Source organism: Ostrea edulis, chromosome 2, assembly GCF_947568905.1.
Source record: "Ostrea edulis chromosome 2, xbOstEdul1.1, whole genome shotgun sequence".
NCBI classification, from domain to species: domain Eukaryota; kingdom Metazoa; phylum Mollusca; class Bivalvia; order Ostreida; family Ostreidae; genus Ostrea; species Ostrea edulis.
Genome location: NC_079165.1, coordinates 105,340,272 through 105,364,247, shown reverse-complemented (window position 1 = coordinate 105,364,247; position 23,976 = coordinate 105,340,272). Strand labels below are relative to the sequence as shown.

Here is a 23,976-nt window from a genome sequence, read left to right as displayed (position 1 = left end):
AATTGTGAATTTCATGATCCCCGGGGGGTAGGGGTTCTGACCCCAGGGCAGGGCCAAACTTAGTATAGAGTGTTTATGTGTGAAACACTTACATACCATCTTTTTTTAGTGCTATTGATACTGAATTTAAATTAAATCGATATTTAGAAAGAGCAGGTAGTCCCTTACCAAAATTGTAAAGATAATCCCAGGGGTAGGAGTTTTGGTATCGGGGTGGTGCCAAAATTATTATTATGATTTGAAGGATTTCTTTAAGGTTGCTAATACCGTATAAAATCTAAATGCATAATAGGAATAGCAAAAAAAGATGTGCAAAATATGGTGAATTTCGCAATCCCAGGGTTTTGTCTCAAGGATGGGTCCAAATTAGTCATATCGTTTAATGTTAATTACACATATTATGTAAAGCCTTTCATTAGTGTATGCACTTCTGAAGGCATTGAAGTTTTTAAAAGAACACATCTTGTTTTTTTCTGATGCTGAATATTAGAATTTAGCTTAGATATTCAGAACAGGAATTTTTTTTTCTAGATTTCATTGCCCTTGGGACTAGTGATACTTTTAACTACATGTAGTTCTCAGGTGACCGATAAGGCCTGTGGGCCTCTTGTTAATGTACAGGCTTAGTTGAGGTCCAAAAATCATAGGATTAAGTGGCACTATGAGATGTGTATTGTTCAATGACTGTATATGGTGTATAAGTACCGGTCGATTATGTTCATAGGAAGTTCTGTGTTAATTAAAGGTCACAATCGGAATGTATTGCATAATAAAATTACATATTGTTAAACTTGAGAGGTAAAAGAAAGACATGGCAAGATGTTTGGGGCACTAAGTCAAAGGTTAAGCCAATAGTCTTATTAGCATGAACTTGCAATAGGAATTGAACTGACTTCCAGGTTCTCTATAATTTCCAGACTGAGACAGATTCTTGACTAATTAAAAAAAAAGAAATAAATGTTGCTAAACACATCTGTTGTAAATAACCTTGTATCCATTCTTATTCCTATATTGTGACCCTTTATATTGAAATTCGATGCAGTCATTTGAATCTGTTTGTACTGTCTTTGTTCCCAAATCATATCTCAAATATCAATTAAACTTTGCATGAAGAGTCTTCATGATGACCCTTAGTGGGTTTTAAAGGTCAGAAGGTCACTGGGTTTGACATGCTAATGGTTTCTGGATGATATCTCAAAATACTTTTGGAATCTTAGCAATGAATTTCACATGGAAGACCCCACTTGTTTTTATGTACGTAAGAATGATCGAAGTCAAGGTCACCAGCATACATATTGTAATAAATTGTTTTAAATGATATCTGAAATATTGTTTTAGTTTTAGCAATTGAAACTTCACATGAACAGTCTCCATGACCTAATCTCAGCGAAATTCATTGAGGCTGTATATTTGGACTGACGCCTCTTCTGACGAGGCGTCAGTCCAAATATCCAGCGTCGTTGAATCTCGCTGAGATTACCTGACCTGATGACGTTTTCTTATAAGGTCAGGTCACATGTTCATATCATAAGATATAATTTATGAATATCTCTAATAATCTTTTAGCCTTGGCAGAGAAACTTAATATGAAGAGTATCCATAACTTCATGATGACCCCTAATGTTATTGAGGTCAAGGACATCAATGGTTATTGGACAATATCGCACTATTTGATCTATATCAATGAATTGTCATGTACAGGAAAAGTCACTGACCTACAATGACCTAGCTCTTGTTTTAGGTCAAAATGTTATTGTCACTAATTCAGACACTGATTCATCGTCAACTTCTTGTGTGCTGTCAAATTTGAGATAGATGCCTTTTTCTGACTATTTATAAATATCGAAAAATTATTGTGTTTAAAGTTTACATTGTACATGTATATGACACCAGATTCTAGATTAAACACAAGAAATACAAGACAGAGCTCTAATGATTTTATTTATGTTACATGAGCCAAGATAGAATATTTTAAAAGATCTTTTATCATTTCAGTACCAGATTTTATTAGAGAATGCACTTCGACATCTTTTAATCAACCTACCTCAAACATTTTGATTCTCATTAGTACTCAAGTGTTTGTGGTAGTTCTTATCTGTATGTAAATTAACTGAAATGTTCATGTTTTATGATATATGTATAGATGTTAAAGACAGGACCACAATGTAAACTAGCTTCAAGGCAGCTTGTATAACTAGTCTAGTTGTGTAATCCTGTATAGATAAAGGATATTGTTATTATTACCAAGAGGTCAAAAAGTTGTGATCACTGCCTGTTTCTCATGGTAAGAGGTGTCTAACATACTATTTAAAATTCTGCAATGAAATTTCATATGAAGGAATTCTTGATTACAAAAGGATGATCGACCTTTCATAAGAGGAAAATTTGAATTCTGTTTCTTTGTCATTTTATATAGACCTCAATTCCTGAGGAAAATAAAACAAACACACATCAAGCAGACCATCTCCTTACAACGTACATGATTATCAGCTTCTGAAAGTTTGACCTGTGGCTTATTGACTCGGGAATAAATGTTTATTTTCCTCACCTATAATAGCTATATTAGTATCATTCATCATTCTCCACAAGAGGAGACGAAATCTAGAATGTACTACTAATGAAATACTGCATGTGGGGTGATCAAAATGGATTAGAACCATCCTAAAAATGTTTAAACTACATAAATAAAATTTAGCAGAAAAATAATATGGAAACTGAATCAATTATTCAATATATTATTAAGTGACCTGCATCCTCTGTGTTACCTAATTAAGATTTGATGTTTCACTATGCACATAGTTTTTAAAATCAAAGAAGATGGGTGACTTTATCGAGCCGAGAACCCACAGAAAGACAAATATCAAAGTTAAAATTGATCGAAACTCTCCAGAAAAAGAAAAATTTGCATTCTAGTTAAAACAATCAATCCATAGTTTCCAAAAATGCTTTCCCGATGTGCCCATTTCAATGGAACATTGAAAAAATCCTATTCAAAATCATGTACATGCAAAAAACACACAAAATAACAGTAAATTCAACTTTTCCAAGCAGATTTTCATACGGAGTGGGGCAAGTCTCCATTGTGAACTGAGTGAAATATGTTAGTACATGTTCAGGTGTAAAATGCTCTGTAAATAAAAGTATGGAGACTTGACCCACTCTATGAAAAATACTTCTTGTGTATAACTTTTGTCATATCAAGAAAATTTCTATGTCCATGTCGGGGTGACTTTAGATAGCTTGAAATTCGGAGATTATGCATGGGATGGATAGCTGAGGTGGTATCAGCTACTGCCTCATTGAATTTTTGGACAGGTCCAGATTGCATATCTGGTTCGAATACTAATTTTTCCTACCTATTTTTTCTTCTTATGAATTACTAAACTTCTCATAATTATTTGTCTCTAGTATTTTATGCTAAGTTTCACTCATAGCATGCAGTCTTAATGATGATCACAATTAAGTAATTGATTCCAACATGCAGCTATAGTGATTAAATGTAAACAAATTAAGTATATGGGGCCACCTGTGAAGGGAATTATATGCGGATGTTGTTTATGTAAACGACAACTTAAAGGAAAGTTAAAGAGAACAATTTCTTGAAGATATCATGACAAAAGCCAATACAACCAGTGTATAGACTGTCTAAAAGGCACAGTGAACTAGTTCAGTACAAAAACAAATCATTAAGTGTGCGTTTCTGTTCCATTTGTATTTGCTGAGAAATCTAATGGCAAATTTTAATGTGCGTTCTATAACAGTAGAACCAGCCTCAGAGTTGTACCAAAAGAGGCGAGGACTGATGCCTTTATCATATTTGGTATATTAGTACCAGAAGGTTTGTAAATGCTGTTCCAAAACATTTGTTGGGGAAAAACTGAATCCAACTCAAAGCATTAATACTGCACCACACAGAAAATGCTATTCCACATTTGATTTACACCACAAACGTGAGGTTTCTCATTCACATCAGTTAATATGGAAATGCGGAGCTCATACTGTTGGATGTTGCAATATATGCAGTGTCATTTTGTATTTTAGGTACTCCAGACGTCAGTGTATATATATAAAATGATGTGTAAAAAACCGCTTAATGTCTGACATACATGATGCTGCCTGTGAAACAAATTCTGATGATGATTTTGATTAATTATTCTTCTTTGAAGTAGGATCTATATATTTGTTTATAATTCTAAATATTTTGGACAGCATGTTAGTACGGTACTGTATCTATTGTAAATATGGGTACCATCAATGCGGATTTTAAACTTTCGATTCGCGACCGGTGCCCAATCATGAATAGGCTTGTTGTTCACCCATCTTCTTTACATGTTAAAATGTGCAATAATGTTTCTTTTTAAATTTCCTATAATTTCAAACAAGATGTGTAACTTTGTGAAACACAGATGCCCCTGATAATGGCCAATTCCAAAGATGCAGGCCAATGTCACAAGGACAAATATCTTGGTACCAGTAGAAAGATCTTGTCACAAGAAATGCTCATGTTCAATATGAAAGCTCTAATATAAATTTACCATTTAGAAGTTATGACCAATGTTTAATTTTAGCTCAGCTTTTCTGATCAAAATTTGTCCGTTGTCGTCAGTGTTGGCGTCGTTGTTGTTAACTTTTTACATTTTCATCTTCTCAAGAACCACTGGGCCAATTATAACCAAACTTGGCCAAAAGCATCATTGGGTAAAGGGCTTTCAAGTTTGTTCAAATAAAGGGCCATGCCCCTTTAAAAGGGGAGATAATCACAAAAATAGGGTGGGGTCATTTAAAAATCTTCTTTTCAAGAACCAATGAGCCAGAAGAGCTGAAATTTATATGAAAGTTTCCTGACATAGTGCAGATTCAAGTTTCTTCAAATCATGACCCCCGGGGGTAGATTGGGGCCACAATAGGGGATCAAAGTTTTACTTAGAAATATATAGGGAAAATCTTTAAAAATCTTCTTCTCAAGAACCAATGTGCCAGAAGAGCTGAAATTTATATGAAAGCTTCCTGACATTGTGCAGATTCAAGTTTGTTCAAATCATGGCCCCCAGGGGATCAAAGTTTTACATACAAATATATAGGGAAAATCTTCTTCTCAAGAGCCAATGAGCCAGAAAAGCTGAGATTGACATGAAAGCTTCCCGACATAGTGCAGATTCAAGTTTGTAAAAATCATGGCCTCCAGGGGTAGGTTGGGGCCACAATACGGACCAAGGTTTTACATGCAAATATATATATGGAAAGTCTTCAGATATGCATATGGGCCAAGATGACTCAGGTGAGTGATGTGGCCCATGGGCCTCTTGTTTAAAAGTAGGTCAACTCAAATGTCAAGGTTACAGGGTCAAACATTTTGGTACCCACAGAAAGATCTTGTCACAAGAAATACTCGTGTGAAATATCAAAGCTCTAGCACTTGCTGTTCAAAAGTTATTAGCAAGGTTAAAGTTTTCAAAAAGGTAGGTCAAACTCCAAGGTCAAGGGTCAACAATGTTGGTACCCATGGAAAGGCCTTGTCACAAGGAATACTCATGTGAAATATCAAAGCTCTAGCACTTACTGTTCAAAAGTTATTAGCAAGATTAAAGTTTCAGACAGAATGACAGAATTAGACAAGACAAAAACAATATGCCCCCTGATCTTTGATCTCGGGGGCATAAAAACAAAACAAGTGTTAGTATTCATAAGCAACGTAACTTTGCTCTTCTGTCAATACTAAATACCTTCGAAGGGCAATAACTTGCATAAAATTACTTTGTTAAATTATGGTAGACTTGCTCAGTATGAATAACTCTACCATTTCAAAACGCATGCCACACTCAAAATATTAGTCGAACAGATCCTAATTATCCTTATGTATCTTTGGAATTAAAACAGAAAAACAAAAAATATTCAGGCCTTTTACAGAGTTGTTTTTAACATTGATGCATGTTTTACTAGGAGAATGCAGGAGGAATGTTTTTCAGATGGCATAAAACTACCATTAAAGTGAATACACACATATGATAACTTGTGGCTCAGATGCACCAAGTCAGCAAGATAAACAGCATTAGATGCTGTGCCATATGATGTCATTGACTGATGCTCAAGAAGTAATATTTACATTGACAGATTCATTTTTTACATTTCATTTGAAATTGACATTGTTTTCATCTGCAACAATGAATATGTATGTTGCAAACTAGTTTGATCTGGATTTTTTTAGTACCTCTCTGCGTAATCATTACCAGATATGGAGCGCGTCACGGTCAAAGGGTGCATTGGCTGTTCCGTTTAATGTAATGAATGGGTCCATGATACATTTTAGTACTTAAATCTAGTTTATATTTTTTAAAAATAGAAATATGAACAATAAAATGTCTTTCTTTGTTGTTTTATTAAGTGATGAAGGCAGCAATCATTGCAGAAAAAAATTGCATAACCGTCATGCATTTTTCTTCAACACTTGCTACCTTTCATCAGCTGATAAAACAAAGAAAGCATTTTTGTAGCATGGAAAATGCCCTTTTTAAATGCTCAACGATTGCCAAGACAAATCCTAGATGGATGATATAGTGTTCATATTATGGACATCTCTCTGCACCAGAATTTATTTTAATGAACAATATTTACAGAAGCTGCAACTATCTATGCTGGGTGGCAGCATCTGTTTTTTAATGTTTCAATTCCACCGAGTCAATATTCAACCGATATTCATGTAGTGTGTCATTAAGATGTTGTGTAGTTATCCTCAAAATAAATCTAACGACTGTGGTCTCAGAATCCTCTGATCATACTAGGGACTTCTGAAATTCCTTTCAATTCTCTGAGAATTCTATTTTTACTCCTATCTTAAAACTGAGTGCAATACACAACTAGTAATTGCTCCTGTTTTCTAATTATGGTTCATATGTCCTCAAAGATCACAGATGACCAAGCATACAGACAAAACAGAAATTCACCTTTGTATAACTCCGGTATATATTCCTGTAGTCATCAATCTCGCAATTCTATTTTGGGCACAGCATTCCAAAATAGAGTTTACCACATACATTGGTTATGGACATCTCTATTAAAAAACAACCAAATACTAATTCATCATTTGTGTCATTTTAATAATAAACAATAAATATTCATATATTCATATTCATAATTTGGCCTAATGATAAGTGATGACATACACATGTGGCAACAGTAAGCTGACCACATACACAACCAGTCACACAGCAGCTGACGGTGAGCCGATCTGCATCCACGGCAGCACCGGCAATGAAGCAGACAAACAGACATAACATTATACATGCCACTTTACAACCTTGGTGGAACAGATCTTTCCACTAACTAGAGATTCAGGTACATGGGGGTGCAGGACAAATCATTTGAACATGACCTGAGAAGAATCTTGTATCATTAAAGACTTACTCCATGAACAGTAGACATAACTTACGTACTTACTAAGTTGAAAGAAAATTAAGCACTGATCAAACAACGAATAATTTAAAACTAGAAACTGAAAGAAAGAATGACATGGTATACAATGTTTTGTCATACAATGTAATACTTATAATTTATAGTGCAACTGATTTTTTGCACTTGATAGAATATTATGGCAATACTGATAGGTATTATATACCTTCAAACAGAAAGCAAAATTTTCCTAACAGTAAAATACAGTTTCTGATTTCATTGCTACTTGTGATCATGACATACATATGTTCAGAACCTGGAATGCATAACTGTTTATCAAAATTCATTAATAACAGGTAAGAAATAGTTTGACATCTTTCCCTGAAAGGTCCTCTAGTTACCAAGTCCCAGCTTTGATCCTACTGGAATGAACTTGACATAGGCGGCAACTCTGAACTGTATGAAAAATATCTTTAAAAATCTGTTACTTCTCCCTATCTTTCTGACCTTTAAATCAAGGTCACTGTCAAGCAGTGCATTGGGAATGCAATCAAGGTCATCATATTGCCAAAAACAGAGAACATTGACATATATAGTGTACATGAACCAAATTTAAAAATGTTTCCACATTCCATAAAAACAAAACAAATTTTAAAATTGATATAGAATATTTCAGCTTCATAACAAATATATATATATATAGATATATATAGCAGAGAGGCCAAAGCCACAGACCTGGGAACAATAGTCACATAATGCTGGAAACCCCGGGCCACAGACAGTCTGTCCATCCATGACACCACAGGGGACAATACACAATAATAAAGTCTCAATATCAACATTTCAGTCTCAAGTCAATAAATATGTTTTATACCATATTGCAAAAGAAAAATATCTTTCGTACAGTAAAACAGCTGAACATATATCACAGAACAGCATAGGTTTCATATCTTCTTTCCGAACTTTGTACTTTTCATACAAATCTCGTAGTTATTTGTAATTTAAAAACACTGGCGAGGAGATACTGCTGGTAACAAAAGCTCACTCCTGTGAATCTGAACCAGAAAATTAACAGATTCATATCACCAACATGTAAAAACATCTAGGTTAATGTATTTCTGTCCTTATGAATGAAAACTTCTTATACACAATTAATATAAATAATTTAGGCATTTTGATACCAATAATTTACGTGGGTAGTGGTAGACATAGCACTTTCCTGTTAGCCACAGCTGGATGTAGCACTGTTCCAAACTGTGGCAGTTAAGGCAACAAACTTGTGTATTGGGCACTTTCATGTCCCTTATAGACAAATATTGTCTAGAACACTACAACATATCAGACAGTTAACAATGCTGAGAACACTTTCAGGTCCAAATCTACTTAATCAATTGATTAACAGAAAAACCTTACAATATTACCAGATTCTGCTGGTCAATTTTTTACTTCCAAAAACTTTCAAAACCTTTAACACTTCAAAATATGTTGCTGAATTCTTTTTAAAAAAGGAAAATATTTTGATACTGTTGATAAATATGTGCTGATTGCTGAAATGTGAATGCCTCTAAATCATTTGAAGGGATTACTAGCATGTTATTACTTGCTATATGTAACAAAATGGATTTCTGAAATTCTTCTGGAAGCCATACAGCAATTATAAAATCCAGATTATTAAAAGAATGGGAGCTTGTCATCAGCTAGCTACTAATTGAATTGAATGTATGCTTTCTTAAATGCTCTAATCTTAAGTACGGTAATCAAGTACACTTGATGAGGTGAAACTGATATCTTCACAGAAGAAACCCATTTCAATACTTTTACTGGAAAAAAAAATTAAAAAGATAACTATGGTTCTCTAATTATTAATTGATCTAAACATTATATGTCTATGTACTCAAATTTTTGGCAGTTTTAATAGGTTTCTTTAGTTTTGTTTTGGTAATGTAAGTCATGGCAATATTCATGGAATTATTTTCCCATAAATTCATGGAATGAATGACAAAAGATGACAAAAAAAGTAGTCACATAGGGTTTAAAATTGGTGTAGTATCTTTTGACTAGTTTATGGTATATAAAATGAATAATTTACACATCTCATAACTTAAAATAAATACTATCCACTTGATTCATTCAACATCTTTTAAAATTTGGAAAATCTCAAATCTTCACACAGTATAAATCTGCATCATGATCATTGCAGTACAACATACACATACAAAATGAATACATCAAAAAGAGAAATGTTTCAAAAATCCGAAACCAGTTATGAACTAGGACCTGCCCCCATTGCGTTCGACTCATTTTAAAGTAGAAACTTCCGTGGAAGACCAAAAATGTGGAAATGATTAAATGAACATATTCAAGTATATGTGTCGTAAATTGCCTCCGACAAATGTCAGGATTTTACATAATCTACCATTTATACTATAAAGTTCTTGATAATTGTTTTGCACATGATATTTGCACTAAGAAAGATTTGAAACTCCTTCGTATTTTCCATATCACATTTTGAGAAAGGCGACTATTCGCAAAATTGATTGAAAGCACAGTTGTGATATATATTCTGTCATGTTATAGCTGCCTTCACTGGTATGAATTCAATCCACTTTTCACCCTTTTACCTTTGAGCACCAAGTAATATGTCATGCCATCCTCACACCCAGTGGCTGAGGCTTGGTAGAGAATACCGAGAATAGTGGAACACACACACACAGAACTCTGGTTACACCAGGAAGAGCTCCAGTTCAGATATCTTGTAACTCTTGCTTTCTACAGGAAATCTCAAGTGTCCTTTAATTTTTCTACAACTTTCTGAAGAAAGCAGATTAAGTCTGGTATACTGCTGAGCAGAGTCAGCACTTCTGAATGTTCCTCCACATCTTCAAAGAACCCTGTAAATACATGTATATCATTCTTATTTCTATATCAATTTGAATAATTAAAATAATACTATACAATTATTGACATCTTTTTAAAGGCAAAATCAATGCTTTAGATACCTTAGAGGTACAGTAAACCAAGAAAATATCAATAATCCCTTATCATATTATTGAATAATTTGAAACATCGAAAATGTCTTTTAGAGCCTATGGAATGCTAACTGGTTGGCCAATTTTGAATACAGCTAAACTGAAAGACCTAGCTGAAAATGATTAGAGATGCCAGTTATGGTTTATTATATGATGAATAATTCAAAACATCAAAAACCAGCTACTGTTTCGAAAGTTAGTAGAGATGCCAGTTTTCATTGAAGAAATTATAATTATTTGTAACAATTTTGAAATTTTCAATTTTGAAATCAAATGTTATATTCACCTTGAAGGCAATGTATAGGTGAAATAACATTCTATATTTTGTAGATTGTTGGATCTCAGTCAATCAGAAAGCTTAGAATTATTCAAACCATACAATAACATATATCATATTGTATCAAAATCCAAAATTTGACAGTAAGACTTTGCCCCTGACCTTTAACCTCCTGCATGACAGAGTCAGCTTGTTCCCAGAAGTCATGAGCCTGCACAAGGTAGCCAGTGTTCGTGATGTACTGTTGTGTGATGGAATGTATGCGCTGAGGGTACGTAATGGAGGCTGAGGACATATGCACATTTCCATTGGGAAGTTTAGAGGGTGTGAGATCAGTACTACTGCCCTGTAAAATTCAAGCATCAAAATATAGTACATGCATGAAAATCATACTGGTAGTCATCTGGGGGGGGGGGGGGGGGGGGGGTTGTTATTCAAAGTTCTGTTTTCAATTATGAACAAAAGCTTCATAGAATATACAATCTTAGCGAGTTCAATCAGATATATCTAGAAATTTCAAAAAAGAATGCTGCCAAAAACACAGCATACAACAAGACAGAGTAGGGGATGACAAGTTAGATTTCAGAGAAAATGTGATCTACAAATGGATCTGGTGCAGCAACAAGATGTCCTATAATTTCTGATTTCAATGTTTATAAAGTTTCAAATATTTTGACAAAGAATGTGCCATGTATCAAAATCATTGAGGCTCGTGCTGAGTGTTTATTATTGCATGTTGACAGATAAGGTGTAGGTACTCCTGCAATTTTCTAGATACTCATGTTTGAATGGGCACACAAGAAATATAAACCGAACATGTGCTTTCAATCTGATATGATTTATAAAAATAATCTTATAAAAATTAAAACGGATCTTTGGCCAAGTTAATAGTATTAATATAAAATCACAAGACAGAATTTTATTGATAGTAAACAAAGATACTAGGAAAATAACATTTATAAAAATATTCTTGTTAATTACATAATATTGTATGTTACAGAATCCATGCATCACAAGAATCTTCAACACTACAAGTTTTGCATTAAAACTCACCCTGGATTCCAGTGACCCCGTGCTGCCGACTGGGGAGGGGGTAGGGGACATTGGGGAGGGGGTCCTGTTTGAGCGGCTGCTCCAGCTGTTCTGATGAGGTGAAGGGGCATGGCTAATAGGAGGGGCTGGTTTGCTTGCTGTAGTCTGCAATATCAATTTCAATCATTGTTATCTTGTGATGTTACTGGCAGATACAGAGGAAGGAAGTATATTAAAGTAACTGAGTATTTCAAACTTAATATTTATTTGTTTGATCTGCTTTTAAATTAATGAAAATTACTTAAAATAACTATTTTCTTTCTTTTCTTAATGTACTGAAATGACACCTTGTTGTAATCCTCTATTGCCCTCTTTAGTCTCTCAGTTTCATTCTTCTTCATCTTGTACAACTTCAGATTCAACAAGGATTGGATTCTAAAACTGTTATGCAAAACACATAGAGTATAAGAAAGACAACTATACCAAGAATAAAGAGATCTTAAGATTTTGAAGAGAGACACAAGAATCCCGATGTTTTATCACAACCACAGAAAATAATACCCTTATGTACACTTTATATTAATGTATATAATCTATAGTATTGATTTAATCTGTTTGCTCTGTCATACATCGTTACTCTAACTTGAGACTTTTCTTTCTGTTACTCCTATGTAATATATTAGCAAACACTAGGGATCTTATTTTCACAACTAATTCCAGGTAGAAGCCAAGTAATGGTTACCTCAATACTGATACAATTTTCTCTTTTGTGGATGTGTTGTTGTTCGACTCATGGTTTCCTCTCAATCGGCTTATATGTCTGCAAATAGAGAGCGTACCATAAATCACATCATATTCAGTCATTATGACAAGAGTATCATAAAGCCCCCTGGTATTGATCAGTGGGAAAAAAGTCCTACTCTGGATACAGCTTAAATATCTGTATCACCAATAGCTCTACCACTGCAGTGCTCTTGCATTCTCTCACGACAAGACACTGTCAAATGATGGATTACCCAGCTGATGTAGCAAAAATTAATTTACTTCAATTGGATATCTGTCACTGCATTTTTATCCGAGTTTCTTTGATGGTTATTTATATAAGATTGAAAAGTGTATATTGGCTGAAAGGTGTTAATAGGTATATCTTATGGAAATACTGAAGAAATACACAGGAGGGGAAAAAATAATTGTATCTAACTTAGTCTCAGTTCATGTTCCAAGTTATTTCATTTCTTTTTAGACCAACTCAAAGATAGATTAAAATCAACCAAAAATAGAATGAGTGTTGAAATTAAACATCTAATACTCAAGGTAACGAGACAGTTGCTTTGACCTGCTTCAAAGGTATTGACAAAATATTAAGTCTCCACATTTTAGATATAATTACTAGATTTTGTTAACAGAGTGAATAGTAAGCAGCATTACACCATCCGAACTGTGCAGCTATACTGGTCGTGAGACTTACGAGACTAGTTTGTTTGTATCTCTATACGTGACTTACGAGACTAGTTTGTTTGTATCTCTATACGTGCTGAAGATTCTGGATTGGTCTCCGCTGCCTCGCTCCATGGCATATCCGCACTGGATAAATGCTATAAAGGACTCTAAATACTTCATCGCTTTTTGAAGCTTGTCACTCTACAATATAAAGTCACAATTTGCATTGAGGCAGTCATATTTTGCACATCATTGTAGCTATAACAGCACAAAAGGTACTTTCGAGTCAGATGAAGCACATGTGTACTTTTAAGCCAGTGATTCATTGCCCCTCTAATTGTATTATGCTTACTGAGCTGTTCATAGTATCAGCCTGATGTTTTAATTCTCTTGCATGCCTGAAGTAGGTATCCGAGGAAAGGGTACACCTATAATATACAAATCATCTCTCATATAAAATGCATAAAACTTACTCAAACATTCATTTCAATTGTAAATCACAATTTTGATTATGGGCTTTATCAATAATATTCCTATTATATAAACTGAGCTGATGTTAAGTAGTGCCCTATGACGTCCTGGGAATCACGTCAATATATTTAACTCCTCTGGTTGCATTTTGTTGCTACAGCAATATTGCTCTGCATCACACAATACAAGTTTTTTTTATTATAATCATTGATCAAATTACATCAACTGTGTTTTTAACTGTGTTTTAAAAAAAAAAAATAAATCATAAGGAATGAAGGTACTTTTTACTCATTTTACACATTTAGAGTATTAAGATGGGACAGAAAATCCTTTTTATAAACAGTGTTACGATTTATAAAGTGTAAACTGCTACAACTTATAAAAAGAACAGAAATTACTGTCATTCCTTAAATACCATAACTGATGGCTTCCATTTACAAGAATTTTTCTTGAAAAAAAAAAGGTTTTCTGCAACCACACAGTTGAAAACTGCTTAAATGGGGAACATTAACCTAATAGCAGACACATTAATCATCTCAAGGACTTTCTTCAGTAGATTATGCAGTCTTCTAATTTGAAGACCCTCACAAGGCTATATATAGAACAACAGACAGTGCAGGTGACGTCATCACTAGACTTTCACGGTCACATGCTCAAAAAAAAGACATTTTCTGGAGGTGATGAGGTGATGAAGGGCATACTTGATGCTCAGTCAATACAGAAACCTTAATTATGAAGTAATAGAGTGTATTGACAAGACAAACATAAGCCATCTATCAGTGAAGCTATGAAGGTGCCATACAATCAGACTGGCGGAGGCTTCCTTTAATTCTGATCACACAATTGATTTTCCTGCCCTGATTGCTCTCTGCTACTTTACAGATTTCCCTTGACAGGGTGACTGTCAAGCACAAACTGCCTTTATCCACTGGCTCCTAATGATCGCTAAATCATCACTTTATTTCTGGGAATACTTTATTGATCAAACAGAGAAAAGAAGTATCCCTTTAAGACACACTGAATTTGAGACTTGATGTCTCTAAAATTCTAAATAAATTATCTGAATATTATTATAGTCACTTGTTAGATAAAGTTCTATTCTTAAATAAAAGTGAAAACATTTGTCAGCACTGAATTTAAAGCTAGCATGCTCAAAAAATAAAAAGATGACTTTCATCTTTGGTTCTTTTCATTAAAATGCTATTTTTATCAAATATCAAAGCATGTCTCTTATGTGCTTTATTAATGATCAAGATGTTGGTAATACCTGTACCAGTAAAATTAGACAAATGGACATTCAATCTTAGAATACGGAGAACATTGGCCTTTAAATATCCTAAAACAGGAAAGAGTTAGCATTTACAAAACAACATCTCTAACTCACCATTCATCAGTAGCTTTAGCCGACTTGCGTGTCTGAGGACTAGGAACGTGGGCCACATCTCCCTCGCCCCCGCGCGAGTAACTGCTCATTTCCACTGACGACGGATACTGACCACTATTGTCAGGGCCATTCCCAGGAACCTCAAACTCTTCCTGTAACACACAAGTTTTTTCATTTTACATTGTTATTATTTATTTATTTTTTACTTTACTTTGAAAATATAAAATATTTTTTGCCAAAATGATATAGACATTTTGCTTTTGTTAAAATTGTTTTCTTTCTTTAAAATTTCTAATTAAAATGAATTATGTTTCATAATACATATATTTCTTATTTCAAGTTTTTTAGTACTGTAAGAAATCCCATCAAAGACCACCTTGTCATGCATCTGTTGTGCAGTAATGTCTGGTTCCGTGCTCTGGTTTTTGGTTTCCTTGGTACATCTACTGGTGCCTCGGGGCTGACTAGAATTACTACTTGAACTGTGTCTGCGTTCTTTGCACTCTGACCTCTGTGGGTGTTTCATGTCCCATTCATGGTTATCAGAGTGACTTACTCTCCTATAAAACAATCAAATAAATTCTGTTAATAGGGACTATATACTTTCAGTCAAGGCCACTTAAAAATAATGAATATTCACATTGTGATTTACCCTAATTATCAAAACAAACATTACACAAAGTTCCTTTTATCTATATATAGACAGTAATAGTGACCACAGCATGCTACACATTTTCCTACATCTGTTGGCATACATGTATGTTTAAAATGATATATATATATAATGGAAACATGAGGTAGAAATCTACAAACTTCTCCTCGCCTTCATTGTTATTCTATCCCCCGTAATACAAACAATGGAGACATTAATTCCTTAATAATTACTTCGTAGAATGTTGCTTCTTAGTGTGGTAAAAATGTGCAAATTTTCCGAACAACAGCAATATAGGGCAATATATCTTCTTGGTGGATGAGCTTACATTGAAGTCAATACGACAAAAGTGTCGATAAACAGCCTTTGATCTACATTTTCCAGCAATCAGTTTCAGAGTTCATAAAATCTTCTTGGTACATGCAATACATGTTTTGAATTATTTATTGATTTTTAAGCTGCAGTTAAGATTTCATCACTGATCAGATGTACATGATAAATCCCATCATTATAACTGTCGGATCCTGAACTTAAAGCGTACCATCCGAAGTATGAAATGTATGTATCTGTACACGAAGTGTAAAAACATACACTGCAACTTTTATTCAAAATTACCACTTTACTCATCATGAACCATACATACAAATTAAAAGAATATATTGTAAAAAATGCACAAAATTAACCCAACAAGTGTCATAACTTAATCAACTTAATAGCTAAAATCAATTGGCCAATATCTATCAATTTGTAGATCTATCCAAATGGTATGTCTATTAATAGACAATTGGCTACAATCAGCTTAAGTATTAGTGTGAGAGGATCATAAGTCTGATATTTCAATGTATTGACCAACTATGAAACTCAATTTCAATTAAATAAATTTGTTGATAAACATTATGAAAATATATCATATCAAAAATTAAAATGTACCTCTAGGACACCTGAAATTATGGATTCTGATCTTGACATTGAAACATCTAGACAGACCACACAACATGTAGGATTACCACTATTGGGTTTATTATTTAGGAGAAGTTATCAAAATCATCCAGCAAATGCTTTTCTAGATGGGACCAAAAAAAACATGATAATTGAGCTAGGGAACATTTCAAGATGAGGATAATTTCAATAATTGAGTAATTAAGTATCTCTGAATGACATGGACTAAGCAAAATGATAATAATGATAAAAACTTCTTATAGTATTTCAAGTTCATAAATGTGTATCTTAACCATCCATAATGTAGCATATATACACTGGTTTTAAAATTTGACAGATCATATCAGAAATGAATTAATTCCCAAGAGACCAGTGTATTTTATCTCCAGGAATGTTCTTTACTAAAAAAAAACAATTTGCAAATAATAATTTGAAAAATTTGAGTCTTGTTCTTAAGCAACTGATTCTGTTTGAAGATTTCCCCTAAATAGTCCAACATCAAACTTGAATACACCACTGTAACTCCACCTTAGCCAATATCTAAGGACGAAAACTGTAGCCTTTATGTTCTTTAAATTAGATTTTTATGATAAATTCTATGTCAAACTTTGGACTTGTAACCTGCCCCATAATATCATTGAGGGCCATGGTTTACACACATTGATCAACACTATACATATTTTGCATAGTGGTTGTAATGAGATTGTTACTGTCAAATTCAGTACTATTGACCCATTATAATAAAATTATCAATTAGGATTATAGAAATTATGAAACAGACATATAGATAAATGGAGAGCCCCATTTTAATCAAACTTGTGAGAAAATGATGTTTGATTAACAAATCCCAGCTTGGCCTTGGGTTGTAGATTCTTGATGTATATATATCATGCTAGCATTAGTGAAATCACTACATGTATTTTACATCCTGGGAAAAAAAAGAAAAATCTTGACCACTCATCCCAAGGGAAAGGCGAGCGACACTTGCTATTTGTCCCTGTGATGGTTTTACCCTTCCCCAAGTTTCAAATATATATATTATGGTCCCATTTATTTTCACAATTTCTTGTTTATAAATTTCTGCTCAGCCTCACAGTTTTATTTGATGTCCATTTCTATAATGTAATGATGAGACATTTCATCTCATGTTTGTTTATTCTTTGGAAAGAGAAAGTTAATTGTCTTTTTCTGTGATGAGAGACAATGCAGATTTATGAACTGGATATTTCCACTGGATAAGTAAATACATATTCCTTTCACAACCCACAATGTTGCAGGTTGAAATCATTTAAGGTATCAAAACTGTGGAATAAATTTGATATAGTTATTGCCAGTTCTGGGTTGACTATTGATAAATCCAAAATTACAAAGACCACACAGTCTATATAGGCTGATAAAAGTAAAGCACTCATCACCAGAGACAAATTGGTAACGAAATCCACCTCCCAAGACAATTTAAACTTGTCCAGGATTAGTGCTTTCATCGCACCCTGGCATCAATTTGGAAGCAACCTAATACTGTGACGCCAATACTCAGAATGCCACAAATCTATATAAATTAATGATAGATAACTAAAAGCAAGAACTTTAATTTGGGAAGAGATGCAAATATGATTTTCTCACTTACACAAGGAATCTACAGTATGCAGTCGTAAGAGATATTGCGGTACTTACTCTCGAGAACTCCCTAAACTGTTTCGCTTGCTATCACTTCTGGCACGCTTTCTATTATCATGAAAGTCCAAGTCCGATCTACGTTTGACACTGGTAATATCACCATTCCTTGTATGAGGTGAGTAATGTGATGAAAATGGCACTGATGTCATATTACAGTGTGGGGATTCTGGTTTAGGACACTCTTCTATGAGAACTTTAGAGTCAACAATATCGTCATCTATATCCATGTCACTATTACTAGCCAAGTCCTCACTTTTGATATCTGAACACATCTTATTATCCTTTAAATTTGAACACAATGAATTCTGGGAAGTATTGCATTTGTCAATTGGTTTTGCTAATAATGACAGGTTGAAACGAACAATAATTCTGGGTTTACCACTATTATCATACGTTAAACCTGGAATTGAAGATTTTGGATTTGAGTTTTCTGGAACATTAGGTATTGGTGACAATGGTGGATTCACTGTAATTTGCTCAAAAATATTCTTAATATCATCGCAGCAGTTCTCCTTCTCATTATTCTCCTTATTTTCCTTGTCTTGTCGTTTACTGACTGACTTTGTTTGGTCTCGTTTGTCTTTGGTCTTACTTGTGTTTTTCTTTCCAGTCAAACTACTGGGAGTCACTCGACTAACACATTCACTATCTGTTCTCTCAAACTCTAAGCGTTTTTTCGTGTCGGACACTGACCCAGCATTTCGTCTCAATATTTCCGGAATGATTTCTTTTCCTGGAGTCACTGATTCTACATCTATCTCCTCATTCTCACTCTGTGAATCTTCATCAGATAAATTTAGTCCACTCGATTTCTCCTTCCGAAACCGACTCTTAGACTCGGGTGTGGAGGTCTTAAGTTTTTCATTCACTGATGTCCGATTGCTATTTTTTGATGGAGGTGACTGATGTTCACTATAACTGCTAAATGGTGATTTTTGTTGAGTATGTCTGTGTTTCGTCGTCGGTAAAACAGGTGACCATCGTATGCTCCCTGCATGGTCTATGTTATTCAACATGTCACTGATAACTTGATCATTGTCTTTTTCTGATATTGTCATGTTTGGCTTGTCTGACAATTTAGAATTGTCATTGGAACTAGGAAGCTGCGAGATGGGAGATTCCACATTTTTGATGAAATTACTTAATGCCCATGTGGAACAAGTGGAGCTTTTCTAAAATACATAATACAAAGTGTTAGACGCTTCATCTGTATATAACTGTAACTCTCTAATCTAATTATCAGGTATACTAATTCAAATACAAATATCAACATCAGCACACAAACTGGAGAAAGTAATCATGGTAATTTTTCAAGGTACAACAATATCTTAGAAAGTCATCTAATTTATACTCATGAAGCATCAGAAATGTCTGCAGTATCTAATATACGAATGAATGTAATCTGATCTGAATGTCTCATACACTTTATCCTAGATAGATATTTAGTAAACAGATGTTGACAAGCCTCTGACACTTACTGGTATAGCTTCTGTTACAGTCATGTGGACTAAAACACGTACTACATTTGTAGTAATACTCAAACATTTACTGAAGTGAAGTTTTAACCATTATGACATATACTAACAGTACTCTGACATTTACTGAAGTGAAGTTTTAACCATTATGACATATACTAACAGTACTCTTGACATTTACTGAAGTGAAGTTTCTGTTTTAACCATTATGACGTATACTAACAGTACTCTGACATTTACTGAAGTGAAGTTTCTGTTTTAACCATTATGACGTATACTAACAGTACTCTGACATTTACTGAAGTGAAGTTTCTGTTTTAACCATTATGACGTATACTAACAGTACTCTGACATTTACTGAAGTGAAGTTTCTGTTTTAACCATTCTGATATATACTAACAGTACTTTGACACTTACTGAAGTGTCATGCCCTTTATCAGACAATGAAGAATTGATTGGAGATTTGTGTTTAGCTGGAACCTTTTCCTCCTCCTCTTCTTCTTCATCCTCCTCCTCATTGTCATCACTTTTATCATCTTCCTCTGATGACTGACTTTCACTGTCCGTATCATTGCTGTCTGACTCATCCTCTGATGAGCTACTCGAGTCTCCAGAGTTCATCCTGAAAATATCATTAATCAATATTATTTCAAATATTATGTATTAAATCATACTAATCAAAATATACTTATCCATTCTATTGTTACAGCACCCTTCTAGTTCTGTACAAATATAATGATGGTTAGTCAAGTACAAAAAAAAAGTCTAAATATTTGATCTTTTGCTGAAAACATCTGGATATTCCTTAAATGATAGTGATTTTTTTTTTTTTTATACATCTTCTTTATAAATTAATAATTTTCTGAAGTAGCACGAAGAAACCTGCAATGGATTAGAAAAAGGTGGTAGAAAGAATTGCCAGTAAAAAACACCCGTGTGTCAATAACACATGTACTAATGTTCTGTACAATACTGAGACAGGCGGTATCCAGACTGCACAGTCTGATATTTACAACCTTAATAAAAGCTGACAATTTGGTTTTATATCTTGTATATCTAGATGCATTCTAATAATAAGCTGGGAGTAAATATCTATACCCCAAGTTGAAGCAACATGTAATAAAAAAGTGACGTCACAAAGGTATTCATTTTCCATACAAAAGTGACAAGATTTGACGTCCCCCTTCACAATGCTAAATACATGAAATCTTAAAGTGGGAAATATATTTGTTATTAAGGCTACATACAAATTACATTTGTTACCTGGGTCTAATCAGGGTGTACTGGAAAATACCCCAGGGTAAATTCCTGTACACCCCTAAATAGACCTAAATAACAGTACTCCTTGATGTGAGCTTTTTTCACCAACACATTTGTGCCTCATTCTGAAGGATATCAAGGCATATATCATCTTGTCATAGTTCCCTGGATTTTGGAGATATACATAACATTAAACTACCTGGAATTCAGACAATCAGCAATAATACACCCACAACACTGAAAGTAAAGTTCATCTCCACTGGAACAAAATTAATTATGCAGTCATTTCAACATTTAATGAGAATGCAGAAGTGATTATTCCGTTTACCTGTGGGCTACATTTCTTCTTTCAATTGTGTAATTTTCCGAGAGGCTTAAGCCATAATGAATCAATTACTGATGATTTACCAATCCCTAACTACCCAACTGCTGCTGTTAGGTTTTCTTTTTCTGTTTTTTTTTTTTTTTTTGCAGCAGGCCAGTCTCTGTATCAGACAATCAATATCAACTGGAATACAAACATACTTTCAGTTTACTAGATTATTTACAAGAAACTTCAGATAAAGGATATCTATCAAGTTTTATTGCCCTAAAACATAGGGGTTTGGAGTCTGTATTCATTAATACAAACCAAGTTGTTTTCCCTGTCTGCTTCCAGCATTTCCAACCAACAACATAAACCTCCTTTTTACAAGGCTATGGCCGATTAGCTAGTAAACTAAATATATCACACACACAGTCAGTTCACATTAAATAACATTTTCACTAACGAAAATCAGTAGCAGAAGCCCATAGTTCTAGAGTCATAATTTAATGCAGTCAATGAGATGTAGGATCTTACGTCAGCAAGTAATCACTATGCGTCAAGAATAGAGAAATCACCTCCCAAACGAAATCAGGTCACCTCAGAAGGTAAACATTACCTGTCAAGAGTTTCTTCAGACAGAGAGCTTCTGTCAGGTTCTACCTGAATGCGGCCTCCAAATCACTTAACAACAATGAAAACCCTGGCATCGGGTGATGTACATCTGCAGGTTTATATCATCAATCAATTTCAAATGAACTGCTGTGCACCAACTCAAGATTGCCAACCATGAAACAATAACTTTATGCTAAAATCAATAGTTTTCTCTTATATGTTAAGAATATTTATTCTCATTTTCTTTTCATATTTGATTAGATCTATCGCAATAACCTCATTCACAAACTCTGATTAAATTTTTTTTTTTAAAAAAAAGGTCATGTGCATATCAAAGTTAATTTCTGAATATCAGAATTCATGAGTAGATGCACATAATTAATTGGTTTATCAATAATTCAAACAAGAGATGTTTGTAAAACACATATGCCCCCTGCCCCCCCCCCCCCCCCCCCCCCCATGGTGCAAAATTGAAAAGGGTTATACACACACATCATTTAATTGATAGTAGTATCATCAATTCAAAAAACTGAGCAGACAATATCTTGCTATGTCAAGAGTGAATTGACCATGTGACCTAAATATCAATAGGGGTCATCTACTCCTTATGCTGTACCAGTGTACCAAGTTTGGTGTCAATCAAGCAAATAATTCTTAAAATATAGGAGACAATATATTACTATGTCCAGTTCAACAATTGACTTTTGACCTCAAAATCAATATGGGTCATCTTCTCCTGAAGATGTACCAGTGTACTAAGTTTGATGTCTGTCAAGCAAAAGGGTTATCAAGATATTGAACGGACAGTATATTCCTATGTCCAGTTTGACCCTTGACCTTTGACCGTGTGACCTCAAAATCAATAGGGGTCATCTTCTCCTGAAGACGTACCAGTGTACCAAGTTTGATGTCTGTCAAGCAAAGGGTTCTCAAGATATTGAGCGGACAGTTTATTTCCATGTCTAGTTTGACCCTTGACCTTTGACCTCAAAATCAATAGGGGTCATCTTCTCCTGAAGATGTACCAGTGTACCAAGTTTGATGTCTGTCAAGCAAAGGGTTCTCAAGATACTGAGCGGACAGTTTATTTCCATGTCTAGTTTGACCCTTGACCTTTGACTATGTGACCTCAAAATCAATAGGGGTCATCTTCTCCTGAAGATGTACCAGTGTACCAAGTTTGATGTCTGTCAAGCAAAGGGTTCTCAAGATATTGAGCGGACAGTATATTCTAATGTCCTGTTTGACCCTTGACCTTTGACCATGTGACCTCAAAATCACTAGGGGTCATCTTCTCCTGAAGATGTACTGGTGTACCAAGTTTGATGTCTGTCAAGCAAAGGGTTCTCTAGAAATTGAATGGTCAGTATATTCCTATGCCCAGTTTGACCTTTGACCATATGACCTCAAAATCAATAGGAGTCATCTACTCCTTAGGATGTACCAGTGTGCTAAGTTTGATGTTTTTCAAGCAAAGGGTTCTCAAGATATTGAGCGGACATTATATTCCTATGTCCAGAGTAGATTGACCCTTGACCTTTGGACCTGAAAAACAATAGGGGTCCTCTTCTACTCATAACCAACCCACATATGAAATATCATTATCATCAAGTGAAAGGTTCTCAAGATATTGAGTGGACAACATGTGGTCTACAGACCGACCGACCGACAGTTGCAAAACAATATGCCCCCTCTTTTTCAAAGAAGGGCATAAAAATAGCACACAACATTCATAAATCAATGGAATATAATTAAGTTGAGATAGTGGGGAGTATGTTGCTAACCTATGATCTTTTTTAACATAAATTTTGATATTAAAAAACAAAAACCTATTTCAACAAAATTCTCATATCATTTTTGGAATCATGTACTTTCTGTGTGTAGATATTGTTTTCAATGTACAGTTCCAACTTAAACTTCTATTTCATTAAAAAACAAAAAGCAAATATTCTGACCAACAAGCATTGAAAATGAAAGACTTAAAACTGCCTATCAAATTACCTTATACATTTTCTTTTCTTCTGCACTAGTAGGT

At 34.2% G+C, this 23,976-nt stretch overlaps 1 protein-coding gene across 1 annotated transcript in view; it reads right to left on the bottom strand.

Moving 5' to 3' along the window:
• Positions 1-7,073: 7,073 nt before the first annotated feature.
• Positions 7,074-23,976, bottom strand: part of LOC125667316 (AF4/FMR2 family member 4-like) — a 47,370-nt gene continuing 30,467 nt past the window's right edge. The window contains exons 10-20 of the mRNA XM_056155903.1: positions 20,180-20,384; positions 18,285-19,459; positions 15,396-15,579; positions 15,020-15,171; positions 13,517-13,592; positions 13,229-13,365; positions 12,467-12,544; positions 12,072-12,165; positions 11,746-11,889; positions 10,855-11,038; positions 7,074-10,277 (exon numbers count right to left, since the gene is read on the bottom strand). Of these exons, the coding sequence (XP_056011878.1) occupies positions 10,168-10,277; positions 10,855-11,038; positions 11,746-11,889; positions 12,072-12,165; positions 12,467-12,544; positions 13,229-13,365; positions 13,517-13,592; positions 15,020-15,171; positions 15,396-15,579; positions 18,285-19,459; positions 20,180-20,384 (2,539 nt within the window). The 3' untranslated portion in view covers positions 7,074-10,167. The remainder of the gene's footprint in view (positions 10,278-10,854; positions 11,039-11,745; positions 11,890-12,071; positions 12,166-12,466; positions 12,545-13,228; positions 13,366-13,516; positions 13,593-15,019; positions 15,172-15,395; positions 15,580-18,284; positions 19,460-20,179; positions 20,385-23,976) is intronic.